The following is a 12392-nucleotide window of genomic DNA, read 5'->3' as shown; positions in this document are numbered from 1 at the left end:
TACCTGTCGGAAAGGCCATTTGACTGCCTATGCAGGTAAAATCAACTAACCATAGTTTACAGTAACAATGAAGTGAACCTACGCCTGAACTATGAAAAGAAAACTTACCTGTACATATATGATTGTGGCAGAATCTGTCAGCAATATTATTGAATTTTCTATAGTAAACATAATAAATGCACATAGAAAAGCACTGAAGCATCCCTATTAACATTTATGAAATGGACGCTATAATATCAATTGTAAGGCACATTTACCTGAAGAAAATGCCCAATGACGCCTAAAAAAGCTGTAAAGCATCAAGTATATAAGTTCAAAGTGGACACTAAGATTAGCTTAGCACAGAACGTATCTCATTTTATCAGATGTGATGTGATGTGATGTGATTTGGATTTTTAACGTAGCTTTAACAATTTTTCAGTCATATCGCTACGATGTCTGCAATGTGGCAGTTTATAGTGATGTCTAGCACTGAAGCATCATGCCGCAGACATGTAGCATGATGTCCCACCCAGTCACATTATCCTGACACTGGGCCGACCAGTCCTGATACTAACCTCTTAATGCTGAGCGCCAAGCGAGGCAGCTGTTAGTACTGTTTTTGTAAGTCTTTGGTATGACTCGGCCGGGGATGGAACCCACGACCTCCCGCATTCGAGGCGGACGCTCTAACCACTAGGCCACCGGAGCGGTGATTTTAGCAGAAATTATACAGCAACATAATACAAGTTTTCTGTATCACACCCTATACCCGCACCTATTTAAAACAGCTGTTGCAATGTGAGGGGATGTACTAGTGACCAATGCAGATTGGTTCAAAGGCACATAAGTGTGTGAGGATGGCAAAGTGACAGTCTAAAATGACAGAACTCTGTTGTCAAATAAAGAAAGAAAAGTTGAAACTTTATAGATGGAGTATACTTCTCTTCCAGCAGCTTTAAGTTACAAAATAACAAGAATACTTGTATGTATATTGCAAGGCCTCTCTGTAGAATGCATGCTACTGACCACAAGTGGTAGTAGTAACTGAAGATTTCATGGTTTTTGGTACCAATCCATGTATTAAGGGGAGATAACTTGAACAGCCACCTAGGTGGGCAGATAATCTTCAGCTTTGCAACTGAAAAGTTTTAGCCTGAGAGGGCTGGATTTGCGACTTAGCAGTAGATCTCCAAAGGTATTTTTATTGGTTAATGTATTTGAAGAATAAACAACAGCTTCTAACCTTGCCATCTTCTGATTCTCGACAGAGCTCAAGCTCTCTTATAATGTAGTCCTTTTCTTTTTTCTGCTCTTTATATCTGACAACCAGGGTCGCTTTGTACACTGGCATACGCTTTTCCTCAGTATCACTGGGATCTTCAGGACTTGGCCAGTAACGCACAGCTCTAATCTAGATAAAGACACGAGAATTATATCATGAAAAACAAGTATCAGCCAACAATTCTGGCTTTACAGTTGCTACTTTCTTACTAATAGTAATGGCTAGTAGTGAAAATTAACTTTAAATGAACAACCAGCTAGTGTACAAACACATGGGAAAGTAGAACAACTGATACCCCACCCACATTGTTTCCCCCTACAATGTTGCACAGTGCCTTTAAAATATTTTTGATCCTTTTTCTTCAAATGTTAAATGGCATTTCTTTATACATCGCACCAATGAAATTGGAGTGAAGTACTTTTCTCACACCTAGTATGCTGACCCAGGCAGGTGCCCTTTCAACACCTTAGCGTCTGACCCTGGAGGGTTCTGTACTACTGACCTTTGCATTACCAGTTTGACAATCAAGCAACTGAGTTACCACAGCATGCTCCTTCGTGAAAATGGTGTACACATACAAAAGTCACAAATTATATATACTATCTCATTTATTCTCTGTACAGATATTTGTTCATCTGCAAATTTCATTTTCTTATTATTATGCCATTTTAAGAATATAAACACATAACCCACAAGTCCTAATGACTCAGTTTTACAGTGATAATGACATATCAACGTGGTTAACAAGAGAGAATGCAAAACTAACTGTTACCATATTAATCAATTATTTATCGAGCAAAAAAAAATAACCACATCAAGTATCTTTTCTGGAGGTCAAGTGTTTTTCAAATAATTTTAGCACTTGTAAACATGTTTACTAAAATTTCTGTTTAAGGGAACTAAGAATGTTCTAGAAGAGAACTTGTTGACAACTTCATGAAATATTTCACTAACAATGGTGCACATCAAAGGAATTCCTGGGCATTGCATTGCATCGTATGTCAGATGACAGTTTGTATATCCATAAAGGTTTAGCAAACAATGTACTCATTCCTGTTTTTAATCTTTTGACACAGCTTTTAGTTCTGTTCAGATATAATTCTAGAGGAATTAGTTCAGTTATTCATTGGATTACAAAGTGCTCATTGACTTTTGGACAAACACACTTTTTTGGGATTATTTATAATTCATTGACAGACATTCCTGATTACATTTACTGTAGAATATTAAGCTATCCAAAACTACTGGACTTCATTCGAACATTCTATACTTTTTGGACTTGTTTTAGGACATTAAGAATTATCTAGAATTCTGTGTTTCTTCACATAGTTTAAGACCCAGAGTCAGAACAACTATCTGTATAATTTAGTGATGTATGTTAATAAGCCATACAGTGTGAACGCAAATGAAATATGATCTCTTTATTCCATTACATAATGATTATTGAACAGCAAATACAATCAATAGCTGCCGGTAGTGATGCATGTTCAAATAAAATTGTAACAAAACACCAAGTGCATGATTCCTTCGAAACAACACAATCATCTACTGATTTGTTAGCATAACACAGCACTTATAGAACGTTTTATATCTAATAATGATTCAAGGACAGTTAATATGGCCACTCGGTAGTAGTTGTTTCTTGTTTCCTTTTTTAAATAAGAAATTTGTTTGTGAATAAAATTTAGGAATATTAGTTCATTCATCATTTTTAATAAAATTGTATCCTCACTAAATTTTGTGATTTACAGTAATTATTCTTTAAACGAAGATACAGATAGTCAATATACAAATTTCGATCTACTGTACATATGGAAAGCCCAAATTACACATGTTCAATCTTAATTATTCTGCTATTGCCAGTTTTACCACAATAACCTGTGTGGCATCTACTTCTGAGAACCCATGATTTCTGAAAGTGCAGCAATAAGTGGTGGAATTTAGACCAGATACTATAACAAGTCTTCTGGTGAAAAATGTATGCCAACATGACTTTCAATTTTAGAGACATAGCGACGAGATTTTGAAGGTGACTGCCACGGTCGCCATAGTTGAGGTCAGATTAGTACAATTTTCATTCTGGACCAACAAGGGATCATAACTTAAGTATGTCTAACCTACGTCCCACAAGCCACATCTGGCCCACAAGCAGATTTTACGAGTAAAATGTTTAAGTCATATGGGTACACATAAAGTTGACAATGGAGGAAGTTGCACATGCCTGTCGTAACGGGTCTTCTTCTGAAAATCCAATGTTGATATATCTTTCCATTTAAAAGCAAAACTATAACAATATTTTCAAGATGAATGCCATAGTGGCCATATTGGATATCATATCAGCACCATTTTCACTAAGTATCAACTTGACTTTGTCAACATGACATCGTTAGATGCTTTCTGATGGAAACACAATGGAGACTTTCCATCTTGGAAGAGTAGCAGTTACAATTTTTAAGATGGCAGCTCTGGCAGACATATTAAACATTTGAAAGGCAGTTTTTATTTAAGACCAGGCAGTCATCACAAAAAAACTTCTAGTGAAAATTTCATGATGATGTAGCATTGCATTCTGGAAGAATAGCAATAACAAGGTTTTAAGATGGCTGCTGTGGTAGCCATACTTTATATCTGTGCAGCATCCTTTTTGATTAATGACCAGCTAAGCTTGGGATGAATGTCAACGTAAAATTTAATGGCAATTCTCCAAGTAGTAACAACAGCAAAATTGAGTTAACATATAGATCAGTATCAGATGGTGCACAACACGTCATCCCATTAGCTCTTCTGGTTTATGATCAGTAATGCTAAATGACCATGAATAAATTGTTAGTACAAACCAATTTCATTAAAACAAACACTTCTTCTTGAATTCATAAAAAACTTTTCACTTTGGTTTTCTTTATATAGCACTTTCTTGTTTTCAATACCTTTTTCTTCATTTATTTTCTTTTTTTACTCTGTTTACACCATGAAATCAATTAAGCAAGAAGTTCGATAACCTACCAAGATCTGAAACTAAACTGTGAAGATCTCTTTACAATGTGCAACTAAATAATGTAAAAAGTTTTAAAAATATTTGTTTCATTATAAATCAATAATGTGCTTTGAAAAATGGAGAAAAAGAAAGGTATACCTTCCCCCTTTCCACCTCTTTTGTTGTCATGACAATGACCCTGCAGTTTTCCTGCCACATCATTCTCCAGAAGTCATTTACAGTTGCTAGGAGAGGGCCCTGTGTTGCTATGTAACACTTCTTTGGTTCTATGTTATCATCTTCTGCCTTTATTAGAATAAAAGTATGTTTGAAAATGCGAACCTTTATCAAACATTTCAAGTGAAGAAACTTCTGGAGCAATAAACTCATATTTCATTATGTCTTTGCACAAATTATGATATGCAGAGTGCTGTCTATTTCAATAGATAAATACTGGTTTACAATTTACAATTCATGATCATTTCCATGAGTGCACACATAATGTTTTAAGTTCTGAAATTGTTACAATGAAAACACATAAGAATCTACTAAAATGTATATCTCTTTTCATGTCATTTTAAAATACTAACATGATACATGAACAATGGTTATGTTGAATGCAGTGCTCAGCATGTGAACAGTATTTAACAGGTGAAACACAGATATTAGCATATCAGTAACACACTTTAGGCATGCTGTAATGCCGTCCCAAAATGTAGGCATATCATAACACTGTCCCCAATAATTAGGCATACCACAATACTGTCCCAAACATTAGGCACACCAAAATTCTGTCCCAAACATTAGGAATACCATTGTCCCAAATATTAAGCATACTGCAATATTGTCCCAAACTTTATTCATACTGTAATTGTTATGTATATCTAGACTGTGTGTTTAACTTTTATATATGATTATAAATTGAAGTTTGAGCTATTAAATGATTGTATATTGAAGTTTAAGCTAATTATATTTTGTAAACAACATCTTTATGTTTAGATAGCTGAATTTTGTCCATGATTGTAGATTGTAGGTTAAGATAATGGTAATTTGTAAACATGTTGACATGACCTTTTGACCTTGAAAAATTCTACAAGAAAACTTAAAAAACATCCCAGTCATCTTATTATGTTTTAACTCTTCATATATGGATGAAGTAAACAAAAATTATAAATTCCTACTTTAAGTTCCATTGGTGGAATTAATCTTAGGTTTATATGATGTGATTTGAGAAGAATAAGTATCTAAATCATTCACTGGAATTACACAAAGTGTTCACTGACTGGAATAACACTGTTCTGATACAAACTGCAACTTAGTACCAAACGTTTAGGATTTTGTGTGAATTGTATAAATACTTACTGTGATGATATTGGCGTTGATGTAATCTGAACCCACAACATTGGGATCCCCATCCCGAAGCACAACTCGACTGTGATCAACTGTAAAAAAAATAAAAATGACTCTTTATCTTCTCAATCAACATGAAAGTGTAATACTGCAATACTTTTCTTGCATATCCTGATTCTTAGAATCAAACTGGAAACTTCAATGGTGCATAGAAAGTGCACTGCCACTACAACTTAAAGCTTCCACATAAAATCCCAATCATCTAAAGCAACCTTTCTTTCTCTTTATAATCAAACAGGGCAATGAACAATTTGCTGTGTGTAAACCTTTGTTGAACATGAGAAAAAGATGAACCTGAAAGGTTCAAAGTATAATTCTGAGTGTGCAGGTAAATATTTGCAAATTGTAAACTATGTATGATTATTATTCTCACATACTCAATTGCTAGGCACTTACTCATACAGTAAATATCAAAAGAAGTTTTCTAAGTTAAAAAAAGTTACTAAAAACAAACGTGATGATGTGATTCCCTTGTTTTTGTTCTGGCTAACTTAAATAAGAGTCCCTGATAGACACCAAAACAATATTGGCTATAAATAATGTCTAGGAATCCAAGCTAACATTGCATGTTTCTTTACAAATGCCAAGAGTGGAAATCAGCTTGGATATTCTTGAGCGATACAAATGTCTTCAAGGTTTTCATATACTTGAGCAATACAAATATGTTGCTGCTGTAACAGATATTTTACATGCAAGATTGGCACCATTATATTTAAAATCAACTAGACATCAAAAGTGGTAAAAACTCTATGCTTTCATTTCAGAGACGAAGCAGTTAACATAGTGGTCATACTAGATGCAAGATCAGCATCATTGGGATCAACTTGATATCACAACACCAATGTCAATATGACCTCTATTTAGGAGAACTCACAATAAGAATTTTAATATGGCCACATGGTTAGTACCATATTATGGACCAACTAGACATCATAAGAAACCTTTTGCTGAAAACTACCTATTCATATGACCATTCATTTAGAAGCAGTGATAACAAGATTTTAAAGATGGCTACCATGCACCCATACTGGATGTCAGATCGGCACCATTTTATCATTTAGGACCAACTAAACATCACAAGAAGTCTTTTGTAACAATCTCATGTTGATATGACCATCAGGAGTAATACTGATAAAAAGATTTTGAAAATGACCACTGTAACAGCCATATTGGATGTCAGACTAGCATACTTCTCATTAAGGTGACCTTGGGATGAGTTCATAAGTATAATTTTATAGCACTCCTCCAAGAAGCTTTGTAGGAGTGCCTATAACAAGCTTATGCTAACGGATAGATGGACTACTTACAACAAGCCAGCCCATAAGCTTTTCTAGTCAATGAACAATGGAGCTAAAATAATGACTTGTTACAACAGGAAAAAGTAGCTGGATTATAGGCAGTATGGTGCACAAAAATGGCATGCCTTGTATTGACAGGGTAACCAACCATTACAAAGAATACATCTAACAAAGCTCTTAAGAGTCTCCAGCAGCCACTGCATATATTAATTATCATGCAGAAAACAAATCCAGACCAAAGTAATCTGGACCTATGAAATGTCAGCCACTATGACTGGGCATAAAAGGACAAAACAACCAACAGGAATATTCTTATCAAATAAAAGTAAAAATATCATAATAATTTCATAACAAAAGTCCCTATTTCTCTAATGGCCAAAAGAATTTCCAGGAATCAAGGTACAACTGTTTGTTCTTTTTTAACTGGTGTGGATTGAAACCATCTCTGAAATTTTTGATAAATAAAATAAGATCAACAATACTTGTAGCAGATGTAAGATGAATTTAAAGATGGCCACTGCAGTGGCCATAATCTTTGTAATTTTGACACCATTTTCATTTTGGTGAATACCTCATATATATATGACCAACCATTTAGAACTACCAATAACAAAATGTTCAAGATGGCTGCCCTGGCAGCCATTCTCGACTGGCAGTCAAATCTATACTATTTTCATTTAGGACTAACTACACTTCATATGAAGTCTTGTGGTGAAAAACTTGTGCTGACAAGACTTTCTGTTTCTAAGGAATACAAACAAGATATGTATGACATGGCAGTTATATTGGATGTCAGATTGGCACCATTTTCATTATGACCAACTAGATATCACAGGAAGACTTTTGGTGAAAACACAAAGAGAAAATTGACCATAATTCTAGGAGGAGTAACAATAACAAGATTTTCAAGATGCTGCCATGGCAATACTATAGACGGGATCAGTACCACTATCATTAGGAACAACTACGCTTCATAAGATGTCAAAATATCATGTTGATATGACCATCCATTTAGGTGTTGCCATGATATTCTCCACATGGCTACAGATAACATCAGTGGAAATCAATGAAATGATTCCGTTTTTTTACATAAATAAGAGTGTTCTTAAAAATTGCTTTCACAGATCTCCAAATCTACTTCTCTCAACCATTATATATGCCAAGAACATGAAAAACAGGATAATTGTATTCAAAACCAAGGAAAAAGCAAAATAAACCAAAACATTTTGACTAGTAAAATTTGATAATACTTACCCCATCACAATACCTTAGGAGGACTACTACTACCTCGCTAATCCAGCCCTCCAAACTTTTAGAGTTTAAACTAAAGATTTTAGCTTGGGAGGGCTGATTTTGCAAGGTAATTGTAATTCTGCTATGGTATTACAATTGGGAAACGTATTTGTAGAAGAAATGTGCTACAACCTACTTTGACTCTGGCTAATACTCACATGGCAATATATTCTTGTATCGATTTTTGCTTTTATTTTCTGGTCTGCCTCCCTCTTTCCTAAGAAATACTTGACGCCCTTCCTGCTGCTGCAGATGCTGCAAAATTAAACAAATTAAACAATGTACTATAATGTGAAATCACTTTTTTCATGGAGTACCAATATTGGTGGCTACGTTTTATAATTAATGTCCTTGTTTATATTCAAACTCTTTACAGCCACTAGTATTTGGGTATTGCTGGCAAGAACATATTGAGATACATATCATGATATATGTCATGGAAGTATTATGCAATTTCTAAACCCCTATAAGCTGGGAGGTAGTACAAACAACTTATCAGTGTACCGAATAAAGCCGTTTAAGGTGAGATTAAATTTTTGTTGTGTTACCCTTGCTGAGAAGACCTCTATATATTAACGTTGCGTATTGCTGAAAAATACTTGTCACAATACATATCACAAAAGTCACCTAGTATTATGGAACATGTCACAATAGTATAATGTGGTTCATAAATCACATTTTAATAAGTTTTATAGGCATAATACCTTATTATTCATTAATTACTTACTCTGAATCCATAAGAGATATAGGAAATTGGATGGGAAAGTTTTGGTACAGCAACGGTGAAAACTACCAACCCCCCAAAAATGATAAATACATAAGTCATTATACTTTCAACAGACATCTTTCGTCTGGTCTTTCAAGAAACCAAAATCCCTCCAAATATCAGAATTAAAATGATTTCAGGGCTTAACCATTACTGTTTTGACTCCTGATGCCATCATGTTGCATACATGCCAACCCCTGGCAAGAAAAAAGTGTAATCCAAGTAGACAAAAAGAGTAATCCGAGCAGAAAAAAGTAATCCACATATAACATGATAACAATTAAATGCGCATATGTACAAAATGATTTATTTATACATCTGGTATTTTAACATCAATTACTGCTTCAAGTTTTCATATATAACACTTTGCTCTTTAAAAAGCAACAGACTCGTATTGCATTTCAAAACACTTTGTACCAGCTGAGACTATGAATGTTATGCACACCAGAGGAGCACTAAGTGCCGGTTTACAAAACTTGGATCTGAATTCAGTTTTATTTTTGTTAACAATGCTGAACAATCTCTCATAGTCAGCATTAGAATGGTAAAGAACCAATATTCCTTTCATGACCTGACAAAGAAAGGAAATTTATATCTTCCAGCTACTGGGTCTTTTAGCTGGGAAATAAGATGAAAAACCCAACTCTGTTCACCTGAAATACATTTTCAGGTAGAGTGCTAACTTGATAGTTCAGGAGTTCTCCTTCTGATTTATTAGCAGCTTTTCCTGCAGTATGTTGCATCATATGACAGTGGCAACCTGATATGAACAAAGATGGAGACGTTTTTCAAAATATAGAATGGAACTCCTTTATGAATTCCAATTATCACCGTTGCAGCATCATCTGAAAACCCATTGTTCTGCCAAATTATTTTTATTCAAAGCATTATCAAGCAAATTTTTGATCTAGGGGAATCTGCTGTTAATTCTGGTAATTAAAGATGAGCACTCTGGCTTTGCCCTTTTCATTGTCAAAGTCTCTTACACAGACTGGGCAAACAATTTTGGCGTACGACTTTTTGTCATCATAATCACTACTCCTGTCTGTTGTAATTCTAAACGGCCCAATTTTCATAGCTTCTACAATTTTAAGTGAAGTATCTTTGCTAGTCACCTAACAATATTACATGATTTTGTTTTTGCAGATGCATATTTTCTGCAATTAGGAATCAAAGGACAAATGCAGTTTTCTACCGCTTGGCGTTCTCCGTGTAGTATTAAGAACTCAGTATAGAATGCCTCTGCATTTATAAAATTCATGTTCACAATTTAGTTCTGCTGTAAAAAGGAAGTTACCTTAGTATTGGAATTATTAAAACGAGATAATTCTAGGTTTTTGTTGTTTAACCACCATGACCAACATTAAAATATTTTCTACACAGCATGCACGGGACTGGGTAAAGCTGCCCCAGAATGGAACGCTGTATTGTGCAATTCATGTATTCATTTCTGAATCGATTTTTAATCTTTTCCTAATCCATCTGTGAAATTGTTTTAAAAACATTTTTGCTCTAACATACGCATCGACTAGAATAAGTCTGACTTGACTTTTAGCGCCAAATACCTACATACTGGTTTTGTACCAGATACGAATTTGAACAAAAAATCTGCGGCAAAGATTACATGTTAGAAAACCAGCCTGTTCTCTCCTAACTAAGACATGCACTGCTATAAATGGAAACCGAGGTCAAAAGTTTACATTAAAATAGACCCAGCATGTTTTTTTTAAAAAACAAAAAGGGAGCTACTATTAATAGAACATAATACTGTTAGCAAAGTCCAATCAAGTCTGCGGACATGCTTGTTCTTATGTCTTAGTTATACATAAACCGGCATTTCTAGAATACGGTCTGTGGGATTATTGGAATGTTAATGAAAATAAAAAAAACAAATTATTAATTTTCTCTGGAGGGGGATATAATGAAAACGCGTAATCCTAACACATTTACGCATTCGGTGTAAGTTAGTGAAGAGAAAGTGTAAAGATTACGCCAAAAGCGTAATGATTGGCATTTATGATGTTCAACCACATGCAACAACCAATGCTATGTTTAATGAAAAACATCCGCTAAAAACCTGAAAAACATTGTTGTCACAAGTCTGTAATTCCGTATTTAAAAAAATACAAACCAGTCTTCAAAGAAGGTATTTCACTGTACAACAGAGGACAATTTCATACACTTTGTAAACTGCTCATGTGGCCATATTGGACATCATGTTCATTTGGGTACAACTAGACCATTCAATAAATGCAAGTGTAATGCTCCGTAGCACTCCTCCAAATAGTAGTTTAGGAGAAGTAGCGATAACAAACTTGTGCTAATGGACTGACAACGTACCATTCCCTAAGATCCGCTTGTCTATAACCACTAAAGTTAATAATGTTTTGGTAAAAGACTCTCGCATATGTTTATTATCATAATTTTAGAAAATGACAAATCTATTATTATTTTGACAAGACAATGAAAAAAATCAAAATTGAATTGTCGCTAGAAATATTTCGCTCATTCTCTTTAACACGAGGTCAGTATTATTTTGCAACAATAGTGAGGATACAAATGATTCGTCACATGAGCAAGTCTCAAAGTAAAGAAAAAATCCATAGTAATACAATGAAAGTACACTCTTTGCAGACTGATCACATAACTGATTTGCAACAAGGCCAGTACAGTATTCCCTCATTATTGTGTTGTCTATGGTAGCCAGAGTATTCCACTTTGTAGTGAGACTGCCTTATAATGTATAATGAAGTATATGACATAGTACTCCTTCATTATATCACTGTCCATGGAAGACAAAGAGTATTCCACTTGACAGCGATGTTACCTTATAATGAAATACATGATACCATACTTCTTCATTATAATGTTGTCCATGGGATCATTATAGTATACCACCTTACAGCAAGACTGCATTATAATGAGGTACATGACAGAGAATTTCCTTACAATATTACTGTACATAGGAGCCAGTAATATACTACCTTACAGCAAGTCTGCATTATATTGAAGTACATAACTGAGTACTCCCTCAATATATTACTGTACATAGGAGCCAATAGTATACAACTTTATAGTAAGACCACCTTATAATCAGGTACATGATAGAGTAGTCCCTCAAGCAAATAGTATACTACCTAAAGATGCCAACAGGTACCCGCCCGTTCATAATTACCTGGGTAATAAAATGAGCCATAGGGTACCTGTTTAATTCATGTGAGGAAAAAAAACTAATTTCAGATCGACAAGCAATCATACCTGCCCACCTCTAAGTCAATACCTTTTTACCAAGAAGTCGGTACGTAAAAAAAAGTTGTTTCTTCCAAGTACGAAAAAATGTCTAAAAAGATTACTTATCATTTTGAGGAAGAGAGTGTACAAAATAAC

The 12392-nt window shown here is 34.5% G+C and overlaps 1 protein-coding gene across 1 annotated transcript in view; it reads right to left on the bottom strand.

Annotated features, from left to right (window-relative positions):
• LOC149782081 (tyrosine-protein phosphatase non-receptor type 11-like) overlaps positions 1–12392 on the bottom strand; it is an 85257-nt gene that overhangs the window by 17110 nt on the left and 55755 nt on the right. Inside the window, exons 8-11 of the mRNA XM_089933517.1 lie at positions 8398–8494; positions 5601–5680; positions 4398–4544; positions 1226–1393 (exon numbers count right to left, since the gene is read on the bottom strand). Coding sequence (XP_089789643.1) covers positions 1226–1393; positions 4398–4544; positions 5601–5680; positions 8398–8494 — 492 coding nt within the window. The remainder of the gene's footprint in view (positions 1–1225; positions 1394–4397; positions 4545–5600; positions 5681–8397; positions 8495–12392) is intronic.

Source organism: Sinohyriopsis cumingii, chromosome 15 (assembly GCF_028554795.1).
Source record: "Sinohyriopsis cumingii isolate HCF-2022 chromosome 15, ASM2855479v2, whole genome shotgun sequence".
NCBI lineage: Eukaryota > Metazoa > Mollusca > Bivalvia > Unionida > Unionidae > Sinohyriopsis > Sinohyriopsis cumingii.
This window is presented reverse-complemented; position numbering and strand designations above follow the sequence as displayed.